At 41.3% G+C, this 15720-nt stretch overlaps 1 protein-coding gene across 1 annotated transcript in view; it reads left to right on the top strand.

Annotated features, from left to right (window-relative positions):
* Positions 1–15720, top strand: part of LOC120017430 (protocadherin-15-like) — a 140932-nt gene that overhangs the window by 93457 nt on the left and 31755 nt on the right. The window contains exon 17 of the mRNA XM_038960177.1: positions 13277–13405. Within this exon, the coding sequence (XP_038816105.1) occupies positions 13277–13405 (129 nt within the window). The remainder of the gene's footprint in view (positions 1–13276; positions 13406–15720) is intronic.

The following is a 15720-nucleotide window of genomic DNA, read 5'->3' as shown; positions in this document are numbered from 1 at the left end:
CACTCTGGTAGGTCTACAGTAGGATAAGATAGCCACAGTAGTCTACTTGGCCACTGTTAAAACTATAACTTAATGCCTATACAGCCTCAGTGTTCACAGTAAACGTATGCTGGAATTTTCACAACATTCAAGTTTGCGCTCAACAGACCTGAAATTTGCTAAGTGCCGGATTTAAAAAATAAAAATAACATTTAAGGAACATTGATTGCAAGGACCCTGATCTAAAATCCATTGCAAACGTGTCTGTGTGTGTTCTTGCATGTGCCTGTTACGATGGAGTCCCCATGGGAACAGGAAAATTACTGTCTGACCCTGCAGCCCATCAGGAGGTGCAGTCACAAAGGAAAGAGAGGGGTGGACAGGCTGAGAGAAATACAAAAAGATGTCTAATAGACTGAGAAACAGTTGAATAGGAGATTATGGTGTTAGATTTATAGAGTGGGAGAGATTGTGTGCAATTGATGAGAGAGAGATATACACACGGTCGCCATTCTGGGATGCAGTTATCCCCTTCTCCAAAAACATAGCAAAGCGACAATATTTTTCAGTAGCTATAGCTAGTTAACTATCTAGCTAGGTATCATCATCTTAAATATCCTTAGTTAAAAAATAAGACAGTTTTCGGATTTGGTTGATGATGGTCGGACCCGGTCTGGCCAAGTCACACTAGCCATACCAAGCAACAGAGCTAGGTAGCTGGTTAGCTTGTTAAGTTCTTTATCTAGCAACCTAGTTATTTTCATGAACTGAAGTCAGATTTCAATAGTAGAACAACAAGTGGTTACCTAGCTTATTGTTAATGATATGGATGACTAAATCCTTGAAAAAAAGATAAAAAATGATTGCAGTTTCCGGTCATTGTTTTCAGGCTGGTTGCATTGGTGCTAGCTAGGTAGATTTGTCATACTCCAAACCGAAGTCAATGTAGTATGGAGGCCTACCTCCAGTTTCCAAACTATCATCAATGTTGAAAAAATGCTTGATTATACTTCTGTATTTTGACAAGCTAGGATGAATCAGGTGCAACTGCTTGGGAAGTTGGGATGTGGTTAGCTGGCAGGCAGCAGCTGCATGAATACCATCCTTTCTCCCTGTCTCTGGGATGGTTGTATGTCAGGGAGAATGTTGGACTATCTAGCTATCAGTTTTTATCCTGCTTGTTTGATCCTGATCTTAATTCAAATTATTTTCCATTCGGTCTAACAAATAATTGCTTATTACCAATGTGGTATTGTGAACACATCCTGGCTGCTGTATGTGCTTGTTTGCAAAGAAAAAAATATATGTATACATCTTTGACAGTGCTACTGACTAGTGGTGGCGCTTGGCTTGCGCAAACAAATTATTTGCTGTGTATATTTTTTGACACGCAAAGACCCAAATGGCGTTCCATACTTGCAGAACCCATAAATCCTCAAAGTTCCAGAATGGACTGAAAAATGGCAGCCATATTGGTCAGGGAGAAATCCAAACCATTCTAATTGGAATGAATGGCAATAGAGCCATAATCCTAATTTTACATATGCAGGAAAATAAACATAAGGCATGAGATATTTCAGAAATTGCGCAATATAATTAATGTCAACCTGAAATATTGTAATATAATTATAAATACAATTTATACAGGTTTTATACACATTTTCTGTATAAATAGCCTCTAAAATACATGAAGCTGTACTTGTTGCATTTACATTTACTTGTCTATCATCAACTGATTTCAGCCAGTGTATGGATGTCGATTGACTGCATTGTTTGAATGGAATGTTGGCATATTTGCAGTACATTTGAAAAAATGTATGGAATCATTCCTTTAAAACTATCTGGTTGGCTAGGTAACAAACATTCAATGCAGATCAATTCTTCAAATTCATTATTTTACACTATCTTATCACAGCACTGGCAAACCTTGGTTGACCAACCATATAAATATGATCAGGGATGTAGTGGAGTGTAACTGTCATTTACACAGCTTTTTATTTGTGAAACAGCATTTACTCACCTTTTTATTTTGTTAATTAGCCTTTACCCACTTATTATTGTGTTCCCAGCATTGATCAGAGCTCAGAACGCTTATATTCTTTATTACTGAGTTATTATCGCGCCTGCCTCTTTGCGAACGAGTGGAATCATTCTATTCAACCAGCTTATATGAACAGGAGTTAGCATTTAGCAGTCACTTATTCTAAACCTGAAAAGGGATAACTTCTACATGTTATGCAGCGAAAACATATATCCAAATTGGACTTAAGTAATCACATTGTGGGCCTGTTACAATACATAAATCATGACAGATTTGACGAATATCCACTTTGCTAGATCAGACTTGTTGAATGCGTGCCAATCCGGCGCCTTTTTCTATCCCCCACGGTCTGCGTTCCATTGATCTCCTTACCGCATGTATGGTAGGACCCCCCTCCCGATTCCCCTCCACTCAAACAGTCAAATCTACAACCTCATCTTCAGGCTTCAGGCAAGGACACACCATTACACACACACAGCACCAAATATATCAAGCAGATGCAAGCGTGTAGCTACATATCCAACTCAAATGTTGCTAGCAGACACTGACTATTGAGGTCAGATCACAGACTATTGAGGTCAGTTATCCAAATAAAATGTTATTTGTCACATACACATGGTTAGCAGATGTTAATGTGAGTGTAGCGAAATGCTTGTGCTTCTAGTTCCGACAGTAAAGTAATATCTAACAAGTAATCTAATAATTCCCCAACAACTACTTAATACACATGAATTTAAAAGGGTGAATGAGAATATGTACATGTAAGTATATGGATGAGCGATGGCCGAGCGGCATAGGCAAGGTGTAACAGATGGTATAAAATACAGTATATACATGTGATATGAATAGTGTAAGATATGTAAACATTATTAAAGTGACATTATTTAGAGTGCATTGTATAAAGTGACTAGTGATCAATTTATTAAAGTGGCCAGTGATTGGGTCTCAATGTAGGCAGCAGCCTCTCTGAGTTAGCAGTATGATGGCCTTGAGATAGAAGCTGTTTTTCAGTCTCTCGATCCCAGCTTTGATGCACCTGTACTGACCTCGCCTTCTGGATGGTAGCGGTGTGAACAGGCAGTGGCTCGGGTGGTTGTTGTACTTGATGATCTTTTTGGCCTTCCTGTGACATCGGGTGCTGTAGGTGTCATGGAGGGCAGGTAGTTTGCCCCCGGTGCTGCGTTGTGCAGACCGCACCACCCTCTGGAGAACCTTGCGGTTGAGGGTGGTGCAGTTGCCGTACCAGGCTGTGATACAGCCCGACAGGATGCTCTCGATTGTGCATAGGAAAAGTTTGTCAGGGTTTTGGGTGATAAGCCAAATTTCTTCAGCCTCCTGAGGTTGAAGAGGCGCTGTTGCGCCTTCTTCACCACACTGTCTCTGTGAGTGGACCATTTCAGTTTGTCTGTGATGTGTACGCCGAGGAACTTAAAAAACGTTCCACCATCTCCACTGCTGTCCCTTCAATGTGGATAGGGGGTGCTCCCTCTGCTATTTCCTGCATTTGACTCCATCAATGCAGGAAATTAATGGAAATTGAATTCATAAATTTAAACAATCCCCGTGTGAAAAGAATGTTCAGTATACAATTAATGATCAGCTTTTCATTCGTTTTCAGAAATCAAATAACCCCAAATTAATAGCCTGCAGGCTAGTATAATATTATGTTGCCAAGTTGACTAAAGAACTAACCCATCATCCATAGAGACTAAGTACTGTTGGTAGATAATCCACTGTACTTAACCCTCAAAAGGCTACTCTCCTCTATGTTATCCTCACAAATAATCTTGATAGTTATCAGTCTGGTGTTTTCTGTAATGCCCTTAGTGATCGTGTTCGTAATGGCTGCTCAGTGAAACAACCTTATATTTTCAGTGGTATTGTTAACGAACACGCCCCCATAAAGAAAATGAGAATAAAAAACAGGTTCAGCCCCTGGTTCGACTGTGATCTTGCAGAGTTACTCCACCTCAAGAATTGCATTTTGCGAAAGGCTCGGCACACGCATACTCAGGCTGACTGGCTATCGTTCAGGCAAATGAGAAATAACTGCCTTCAGGCTATCCGGAGGGCCAAGGTTAGTTACTTTCAGGAGCAGTTCTCTCTCTGTGGGTCTAACCCCAAGACATTCTGGAAAATGGTTAAAGACCTGGAGAAAAAACCCTCCTCCTCACAGCTGCCCATGTCCCTTAATGTTGGTGATGTGGTTGTTACTGACAAGGAGCATATGGCTGAGCTCTATAATCACCACTTCATTAAGTCAGGATTCCTATTTGACTCAGCCATGCCTCCTTGCCCGTCCAACATTTCCTCATCTCCCACCCCTTCTAATGCAACTAGCCCTGACGCTGCTCCCTCTTTTTCCCCTGCTCCGCTACAAAGTTTCTCCCTGCAGGCAGTCACTGAGTCCGAGGTGCTAAAGGAACTCCTGAAACTTGACCCCAAAAAAACATCTGAGTCAGATGGTTTAGACCCTTTCTTCTTTAAGGTTGCTGCCCCTATCATCGCCAAGCCTATCTCAAACCATTTTAACCTGTCTCTCCTTACTGGGGAGGTTTCCATTGCTTGGAAGGCATTTTGAGCCACGGTTTGTCCTCTATTTAAAGGGGGAGATCAAGCTGGGAATTAACGGAAATATATGCAAATTAATAAAACAAAAGAAAGGGAATATTGAATGATCCCCAATAATCCATCGCATCTCCCAAAAAAAACGTTTTCAACATACATCTGTAAAATTATAGTCTAGAAAATAAAGCTTTGGTTGTCTTCCTCTCAGGCTTCCATGTCTTCTCCCTGGACCTCCTCAATGTCCCTCTCTTGAACATCAGACTCTGAGGCCTCATCTTCACTGTCACTTTCCAACCTTGTTGAGGATGGCTCGTTGTCAGGCTCAAAAAGCCTCAAATTTGCCCAGGTGGCCACCAATTTTTCAACCCTTGTATAGGTCAGCCTGTTGCGTGCTTTGGTGTGTGTGTTCCCAAACAAGGACCACTTGCGCTCTGAGGCGGCTGATGTTGGTGGGATTTGGAGTATGATGGAGGCAACAGGGTAAAGAGCCTCAGATCCACAAAGTCCCTTCCACCAGGTGGCTGATGAGGTATGTTGTCATGACTGCCATATTGCATCTCCATCCCAAAGCCCTTGCTTGGAAGTGTACTTCGCCAGACTGCCAAGAACCTTGCCCTCATCCAGTCCAAGATGGCGAGACACGGTAGTGATGATACCATAGGCCTTGTTGATCTCTGCACCAGATAGGATGCTCTTGACAGCATACTTGTTGTCCAATGTGTACGCTGCGGCATGTATGGGCTTCAGGCAGAATTCTTCATGTATTTCAGAACTGCAGATTCCTCTGCTTGGAGCAACAGTGAAGTGGGCAGGGCAGTACAGATTTCTTCTCTTACATCTGCAAGCAGAGTCTGAACATCAGACAGGATGGCATTGTCTCCCTCAATCCATGCAATGGCTACTGCTATAGGTTTCAGGAGTTTCAGGCTGCTTACCACTTTCTCCCAAAATACATCATCCAGGAGGATCCTCTTGATGGGGTTATCCATATCGGCAGACTGTGATATGGCCATTTCTTGGAGAGACTCTTTCCCCTCCAGGAGACTGTCAAACATGATGACAACACCACCCCAACGGGTGTTGCTGGGTAGCTTCAATGTGGTGCTCTTATTCTTCTCACTTTGCTTGGTGAGGTAGATTGCTGCTATAACTTGATGACCCTTCACATACCTAACCATTTCCTTGGTTCTCTTGTAGACTGTATCCATTGTTTTCAGTGCCATGGTGTCCTTGAGGAGCAGATTCAATGCATGAGCAGCACAGCCAATGGGTGTGATGTGAAGGTAGGACTCCTCCACTTTAAACCAAGCAGCCTTCATGTTTGCAGCATTGTCTGTCACCAGTGCAAATACCTTCTGTGGTCCAGGGTCATTGATGACTGCCTTCAGCTCATCTGCAACGTAGAGACCGGTGTGTCTGTTGTCCCTTGTGTCTGTGCTCTTGTAGAATACTGGTTGAGGGGTGGAGATGACGCAGTTAATTATTCCTTGCCCACGAACATTCGACCACCCATCAGAGGTGATTGCAATACAGTCTGATTTCTCCATGATTTGCTTGACCTTCACTTGAACTCTGCATTCGGCAAATTAGTTGATAAAGCATATCTGGTTGGAGGGGTGTATGCTGGGCGAAGAACATTCAGAAATCTCTTCCAATACACATTGCCTGTGAGCATCAGAGGTGAACCAGTTGCATACACAGCTCGAGCAAGTCATTCATCAGCATTTCTCTTACTACGTTCCTCCATTGAGTCAAAAAAACGTCTGATTCCAGGAGGAATATGAGCTGTTGCTATCGATAAGGTGTCTGCTTCATAACTTTCACCTCAAATAGAAGTAGAGGGGCTTTTGTCAGAGGTTGCTTGTTGTGAGCACTGAGGGAACTTTATGCACTTGACCAGATGATTCTGCATCTTTGTTGCATTCTTCACATATGGTTTGGCACAGTATTTGCAAATGTACACAGCTTTTCCTTCTACATTAGCTGCAGTGAAATGTCTCCACACATCAGATAGTGCCCGTGGCATTTTCCTGTAAAGATTGGTGAAAAAACCCCAAATACAATTCCATGTACAGATAAATAGTTAAGCAGTTATATTAAACAACTCCTCTGTAAGATAAATGTTTTAAAATGAAACATGTATGGAAACAGGTGAATTAACATTCTTCAGGAGGCTTAAGCAAGTTAAAACCCACATGGTAACAAAAACTAACTAGTAGGAATTGTTAACACGTTAGAAATGATTTAAACACACTTTGCTGTAGGCTACTATTTACTAGTTAATAAAAAATCATGTATGTCATATAAAATATATTCATCCCACCCAGTATTGTGATCAAAACTAACCAGAAAGCATGTAGTTCTTGGCTCAGACAGTGTAGTAGTGTGGGCTCAATAGCATCTCATTAGTGTGCAAGAATCAGCTGTACATGTGATGGAAGAGTGCACTGTACATGTGATGGAAGAATGCACTGTGCATACAGAGGGTTGCAATTCCATTGAATTGGGGATAGTTTAACCAAAATATGCCACAAGACATATAATTGCCTTACAGTATGTGTATCCCACAAAAAAGGTTCACTGTTATAAGCTAACTTTTTAAAATGAATTTAAGCAAAATTCCCCAAATTCCAGGGATTAACTTCCCATGGAAAAATTCCCCAAAAATGCTGGAAAATTACCAGAAAGTTTCCAAACCTTTGCAACCCTACTTATAGGCCTATTCTATTTTGCCCTGTTTATCAAAAGTGTTGGAAAAACTTGTCAATAATCAACTGACTGGCTTTCTTGATGTCTATCGTATTCTCTCTGGTATGCAATCTGGTTTCCGCTCAGGTTATGGATGTGTCACTGCAACCTTAAAGGTCCTCAATGATGTCACCATTGCCCTTGATTCTAAGCAATGTTGTGCTGCTATTTTTATTGACTTGGCCAAGGCTTTTGATATGGTAGACCATTCCATTCTTGTGGGCTGGCTAAGGAGTATTGGTGTCTCTGAGGGGTCTTTGGCCTGGTTTGCTAACTACCTCTCTCAAAGAGTGCAGTGTATAAAGTCAGTACATCTGCTGTCTTAGCCACTGCCTATCACCAAGGGTGTACCCCAAGGCTCGATCCTAGGCTCCACGCTTTTCTCAATTTACATCAACAACATAGCTTAGGCAGTAGGACGCTCTCTTATCCATTTATCTGCAGATGATACTGTCTTATACTCAGCTGATTGTGTGTTAAACGCTCTATAACAACGCTTTCTTAGTGTCCAACAAGCTTTCTCTACCCTTCATCTTATTCTGAACACCTCCAAAACAAAGGTCATGTAGTTTGGTAAGAAGAATGCCCACAAGTGTGATTACTACCTACAAGTACTTGGGAGTATGGCTAGATGTTCCACTGTCCTTCTCTCAGCACATATCAAAGCTGCAGACTAAAGTTAAATCTAGACTTTGTTTCCTCTATCGTAATCGCTCCTCTTTCACCCCAGCTGCCAAACTAACCCTGATTCAGATGACCATCCTACCAATGCTAGATTACGGAGACATAATTTATAGATCGGCAGGTAAGAGTGCTCTCGAGCGGCTAGATGTTCTTTACCATTCGGCCATCAGATTTGCCACCAATGCTCCTTATAGGACACATCACTGCACTCTATGCTCCTCTGTAAACTGGTCATCTCTGTATACCCGTCACAAGACCCACTGGTTGATGCTTATTTATAAACCCTTTTAGGCCTCACTCCCCCCTATCTGAGATATCTACTGCAGCCCTCATCCTCCACATACAACACCTGTTCTGCCAGTCACATTCTGTTAAAAGTCCCCAAAGCACACACATCCCTGAGTCGCTCGTCTTTTCAGTTCACTGCAACGAGCGACTGGAACGAGCTGCAACAAACACTCAAACTGGACAGTTTTATCTCAATCGCTTCATTCAAAGACTCAATCATGGACACTCTTACTGGCAGTTGTGGCTGCTTTGTGTGATGTATTGTTGTCTCTACCTTCTTGCCCTTTGTGCTGCTGTCTGTGCCCAATAATGTTTTCCATGTTTTGTGCTGCTACCATGTTGTTGTCATGTTGTGTTGCTACCATGCTGTGTTGTCATGTGTTGCTGCCTTGCTATGATGTTGTCTTAGGGCTCTCTTTATGTAGTGTTGTGGTGTCTCTCATGTCGTGATGTGCGTTTTGTCCAATGTTTATACATATATATACTGTATATATATATATATATATATATATATATATATATATATTTTTTTTTTTTTTAAATCCCAGCCCCTGTCCCTGCGCCTTTTGGTAGGCCGACATTTTAAATAAGAATTTGTTCTCAACTAACTTGCCTAGTTAAATCAAGGTTAAATAAAATAATAATAAAAAACTCAGATGAGGTGACTGTGGCAGCCTACACAGCTCATCAATCCTCACCACATTCACACACACAAGCTCCAACCGTGTTGACATTTTAAAGGCTGTACCGTTGGCACCCTCGCCATGTCTTAGGGACTGTGGTGACAGAGAGGGGAGATCACAGACATGTATTTCTTCTAATAAATAAATAAAAGGAGCTCATTAATCAGCATACGACTGATGGCCACATTCAGCCATAAAGAACTGGAGCAAGGAGATGCTTGCCTTTGATAACGCCCGCCCACGCAAGACCCACGCCTAATTAGCCTTCAGGAGCTGGAAGATGTGAGGTCCATCATAGAACAGTTAGTGTCTGCGCTATCATGAAATGTGAAGGAAGAGAGGGGGGCCTATATTGGATGTACAGTGGCAAGAAAAAGTATGTGAACCCTTTGGAAATACCTGGATTTCTGCATAAATTAATCATAAAATTTGATCTCATCTTCATCTAGGTCACAACAATAGACAAACACCGTCTGCTTAATAAGCTAATAACACACACAATTATACATTTTCATGTCTTTATTGAACACACCGTGTAAACATTAACAGTGCAGGGTGGAAAAAGTATATGCACCCTTGGATTTATTAACAAGGGTTGACCCTCCTTTGGCAGCAATATCCTCAACCAAACGTTTTCTGTAGTTGCGGATCAGAGCTGCACAACGGTCAGGAGGCATTTTGGACCATTCCTCTTTTCAAAACTGTTTCAGTTCAGCAATATTCTTGGGATGTCTGGTTTGAACTGCTCTCCTGAGGTCATGCCACAGCATCTCAATCGGGTTGAGGTCAGGATTCTGACTGGGCCCCTCCAGAAGGCATATTTTGTTGTTGATTTACTTCTGTGTTTTGGGTCGTTGTTCTGCTGCATCACCCAACTTCTGTTGAGCTTCAATTGGTGGACAAATAGCCTGACATTCTCCTGCAAAATGTCTTGATAAACTTGGGAATAAATTTTTCCGTCAATGATAGCAAGCTGTCCAGGCCCTAAGGCAGCAAAGCAACCCCAAACCATGATGCTCCCTCCACCATACTTTACAGTTGGGATGAGGTTTTGATGTAGGTGTGCTGTGCCTTTTTTTCTCCACACATAGTGTTGTGTGCTCCTTCCAAACAACTCAACTGTAGTTTAATCTGTCCACAGAATATTTTGCCAGTAGCGCTGTGGAACATCCAGGTGCACTTTTGCAAACTTCAGACGTGCAGCAATATTTTGGGGGGGACAGCAGTGGCTTCTTCTGTGGTGTCCTCCCATGAACACCATTCTTGTTTAGTGTTTTACGTATCGTAGACTTGTCAACAGAGATGTTAGCATGTTCCAGAGATTTCTGTAAGTCTTTAGCTGACACTTTAGGATTCTTCTTAACCTCATTGAGCATTCTGCGCTGTGCTCTTGCAGTCATCTTTGCAGGATGGCCACTCATAGGGAGAGTAGCAACAGTGCTGAACTTTCTCCATCCATAGACAATTTGTCTTACTATTGTTAGGTTCTTATTTTCAGAGTAGCTTAACCAAGTTTAATTCTTCCCAAAGGGTTGATACAGCTGTAATTCAGCCATTTCACACAATCACTGATATTTAACCCTTTCTCCTAGGCTGAGTCTCCTCCTACCCATCTGTACAAACATCGTTCTTTACTGCTAGGCAGAACACTGGTGATACAGGCCATAAACTTCTATTTCTCCCTTAAGTTAACCTGACCTCTACCCCCCTTCATCACTAATCCACGGCTCTTTCCCCTTATCAATGCCTGCCACATGTAATCACTTCCCTGCACTCAACACATTACAAGCTTAGTTGCACACACTATATACCTTCCTCCTATAACCCTTTATATGCTGGTGTAGACCCTCTAAACCTTAGCACTCCATCAGTGACATGAATAAGTATATTTTCATATTCTCAGATCCTAACACCATGGACTGATGAACATCAAGGCTTTTAGAGATACGTTTGTAACCCTTTCCAGCTTTATTCTTAATCTTAGGTCTTCTGAGATCTCTTTTGATCAAGGCATGGTTCACATCAGGCAATGCTTCTTGTAAATAGAAAGCTCAAATTTTGTGAGTGTTTTTTATAGGGCAAGGCAGCTCTAACCAACATCTCCAATCTCGTCTCATTGATTGGGCTCCAGGTTAGCTGACCCCTGACTTCAATTAGCTTTTGGAGATGTCATTAGGCTGTTTAAATTACATATTCAATATAGACAAGAAAAATAGAATAATTTGTATGTTATTAGTTTAAGCACACTATTGTTTGTCTATTGTTGTGACTTAGATGAAGATTAGATCAAATTTGATGACAAATCTATGCAGAAATCCAGGTAATTCCAAAGGATTGAAATACTTTTTCTTGCCACTGTAGCTATTATTTTCCTCTCTGTTCTCTTTTTTTTCTCGAAATGCAACCTCTCTGAGAGTGATGACATGTTATGTTGTAAAGCTTCGACCTCTCACAGAGACAGATGCCATGTTATGATGTTGTAAAGCTTCGACCTCTCACAGAGAGATGCCACGTTATGATGTTGTAAAGCTTCGACCTCTCACAGAGAGATGACACGTTATGATGTTGTAAAGCTTCGACCTCTCACAGAGAGATGACACGTTATGATGTTGTAAAGCTTCGACCTCTCACAGAGAGATGACACGTTATGATGTTGTAAAGCTTCGACCTCTCACAGAGAGAAATGGGCTGGCATCTGATATTGTACAGGGGGGTGCTGTAGCTGTATTTGGCCCATCTTTGAGAAAAAAGGTGATTATGGGTGTAAAAAGAGGAAACAATATCAAAGATGTTCCCTGTACACTATGTAGAAATTAAGTTGACATTAACCAGGTCACTTCTCTCCTCCCCTATGTCTGAAATGCTTTATGAGGCGAGGAGGATGCCTAGCTCCCGGGAATTATTTGTTTTACATTGTATCCTTTCCTTTCCTCCCCAAGGAGGCCATTTTGCGCCATTGTGTAAGCACAGCATTGCCTCAATGCATGATGGGATTATATGTTGTGCATATTCAGCTATCTTTCCCAGTGATTTATACGAGGGCCTTGGAAGGCTGTATACTGGTGTCATTGTTTGAAGGTTAACTGCACTAAATTGGTACACTGTGACTTCCCAAATTGTATATTATTACAAGCATTGGGATACAGAGGATCCTCCTCCTCTATTGAAGGGACTGCCATGTTCTACAGCAGGGTAGGACATGGCAACCCCCCCGGGTGCACGTTTTGGTTTTTACCCTAGCACTACACAGCTGTTTCAAATAATCAAAGCTTGATGATGAGTTGGATATTTGAATCAGCTGTGTAGTGCTAGGGCAAAATCAAAAAGTGCACCCATTGTGCAGATAGGCAGATAGGACAACCGCCAACACAAAACACTGCACGTTCTTTTTAAAGATCCTTACTGTCATTTTATTTTTTTGTAATTTGAAATAGATTTCTAAGTCTTTTTGTAAATGATTGTAAAGACAATCAGCAAAGATCAAGTTTGGGAAACCCTGTCCTACAGTATCAGTCAACAACTGATCATAGTCTTGGATGCTGGGTCCCTTTTTTTTGAACCTTTATTTAACTAGGCAAGTCAGTTAAGAACACTGGGTTAACTGCCTGTTCAGGGGCAGAACGACAGATTTGTACCTTGGGGATTTGAACTTGCAACCTTCCAGGTTACTAGGCCAACGCTCTAACCACTAGGCTACCCTGCCACCCTCAATCACAAATGTTCAATTGGAGTGCCAATGATAAAGTCAAATAGAACTTTGCCCTCAAACAGTTAATATTATGTGATAATAATTGCACACTGTACAGTATATCCACAAACATACTGTAGGAATGCTAACAGCCTTTGTTGCATTAGTAATATTGTATTCTCTGCATTCTCCGTGAAGATGAAGTCTGTGTGAGTTAGTTTCAGTAACTATTTGACGTAGTGTCTCAGCATTGACATCATTACATTATGTATTCATTAGTACAGTATATTTGTATTTGCCTAGTCATCACAGGTGCTGTTCTGTAAGTCTGCTTCAGATAAATTATTTTCCCAATTCTTTTGAAAATATTTGATTCCCTGCTGCTTTGGCTTTTGTTTTGCAAATTGTCATTGAATTATTTACACTGTATCATCGTACAGAATGTCTTTGAGTTTAGTTTTGATTTCTTTCAAAGCTTTCCAATCTACCGCAAATACAGTATGTCTGTCTGCTTGTGCACGTACACATGCATGCAGGTTCATGCGCATATACACACACACGATCAACTTGTTTTTTTCTCTCTGTCTTTGTTTCCAGACCTCCACCACCACAGTGAACATAGTGGTGACTGATGTAAATGATAACGACCCTAAGTTTGACCTGACCCTGCCCAGGAACCTCACTGTCCAGGAGGAGAAGGCCAATGTGTTTGTGGGTCAAGTCACGGTAAGCACATGTAATGGGTTAAAGATGCACACAGTGTAGTAGTATGTTGTTAGAGTTCACCTTGAGCATGAATACAACATTTAAAAAATAACATTCCTTTCACCTGACATTTCCTGGTATTTCCTTTCTTTCCACATTCCTGCCTGGCACGTCTTTACTGAGCAGGTATTTTTGTATCTTCACCAACCCCAGCTACTCCAAAAGTCCCACCAGTGTCCACAGCAACGCATGTGGCATAACTTTAACACGGCCGGTCTCGATTGGCTGATCTTTCACCCAAAGTGACGTCCCTTATGACTGGTTCAGTTCAGCTCTGTCAGGCAGTAAGGTTTTTTCTAATTACTGTTTTAGATTAATTGGACTGGGAAATAATCAGAGAATAATTCATCCAGAGTTTTTGTGTGAGCGTGCGTGCTGGCGCGATGGAAGGACCACAGCGCAGTGTTTGTTTAGTTACCTCTGTGTCTTGCCTTGATTAGGTGGACTTAGGGACATGCTCTAATTGACTAGAATACAATGCCTTGATGAAAGATCCCAATTTTTGTTAAAATTGAGATCAAAATTATTACTTCGCCCTAGTAATGTCAGAACTTTGGTTTGAGCTGTGCTCCGATAAATGGTAGCACATGAAGAGATAAAGGGCAATTCCCCCACTTTTCAATCTCCAGCCAGGGCTCTAAAGTGCGACCAAATATTTTGCTGAGCGACTTGGGGTTTTATATAGGGAGCAACGTACGACCCAGAAACATCCACCCCAAAAAATCATAGAAAAAAGTCAATGCATAACAGTATTTCTCCGCAAAACTCTTCTCTACACTGTTTAAACAAGACAGGCTGAAGCCCCGCCCCCTGTCACTCAACGGGCGGGCAGCACACAGACAGTTCCTCCACGCTGTGCCTGTTTCTCTCAGAATTCACTCGACAGATTCTTCCAAAACAACAACGATACTGTTTTCCACATTTCTTCTAAAAATGAATCCAAGTTTCATTTATCATAATATTAGTTTGTGTATCTTACTCTTTGCAAAACGCAAGTTAGTTAGTCTAAGGAAGCTGGCATGTGCCTAAAGCTAATTGCTAATGCTAATTGCTAACTAGGTAGCTGGCTAGCTAAAGGCCCTTTAGCTAAATGCACTAGCTAGGGCAAAGCAGACATTAACTCTAATACAGGTTGCTACCAGTGGTGGTGTATATCAGCATGTTGCATGGCTTTTTAACATATGTAATGTAAACTCACCCCATTCTGTACAAATGTGCGCAACCGCAACATTCAAACGAGGCTACAAAGAAAACTAATGGGGCTGTAGCGACTGTGTTGACTTCAAAATCGGGGGTGTGAACTACGTTTCTATTCAAGCGTTGATCGACATGGTAATGGCTCTATAGTATTGGAGAAAAGTTGAAAAAACAGACCCTCCGTTACATCGTGACGTGTTATGTCGTAACGTACAGCACGCATAAAGCAACTATTTCTGTCTTACAATCTCTCTCCACCAGGTGTAGCTCTTCTCTCATCCTTTAAAAACAAGAAATGGACAGTGACGGGGGTAAGGGGGGATACCTAGTCATTTTTTGCGTCATCATTGCATGCGATCATCATCCTCAAAGCCGCTGTTTACTTCTAAGATCACTTTAGCACCGCCCTAAAAACCCGATTCAAATTCGACACAAACCTTCAAATAGATATGTAATGACACATTATATAAACTCTTTATAGTGTTTTATTTACATTTTAGAGGCGATAAGGTGATAAGTTGGACAGTTTGAGTGAAAAAAAGCAATTTTCCCACACAACATCTCTCCTTAGTTTCGCTTCCCCACCCGTCATTTTTAAAAAGACCCGATGGGGCTCATTGCCTTCTTGATTCATGTAGAAACGGGCAGCGTGGGGGTCATGTAATTGATTCTGTTGGAAAGGGGAGAAATTGTGCTTTACAATGGTATTGACAGGGACTGACTTGATCTGGAAGTATTACGCTTTTGGGGCACTAAAATAAGGTCAATTGTATGGACCAATGCGATGTACAAAAGTGAGTGAGTTTACGTTAGACACTGGTATGGTACTGAAGATTATGAAAATGAGGTTCAAAAGTGCCGGAATTGCCCATTAATTGTAAGAGTGGTTTGGATGCTTTATATACAAATGTATCATATGCTTATCATTTATTAAACATTTATACAAAAAATGTCTATGGAAAAAGCTAAAGAAAATATTTCATTAACTATATTTAAAGCACAATAGAGAATACGATGAAGTGATTATATAGAGAAGTGATTATTGCTATAGTTTGTCCCTTTATCTGAGTATAAATCAA

Source organism: Salvelinus namaycush, chromosome 22 (assembly GCF_016432855.1).
Source record: "Salvelinus namaycush isolate Seneca chromosome 22, SaNama_1.0, whole genome shotgun sequence".
NCBI classification, from domain to species: Eukaryota; Metazoa; Chordata; class Actinopteri; order Salmoniformes; family Salmonidae; genus Salvelinus; species Salvelinus namaycush.
This window is presented reverse-complemented; position numbering and strand designations above follow the sequence as displayed.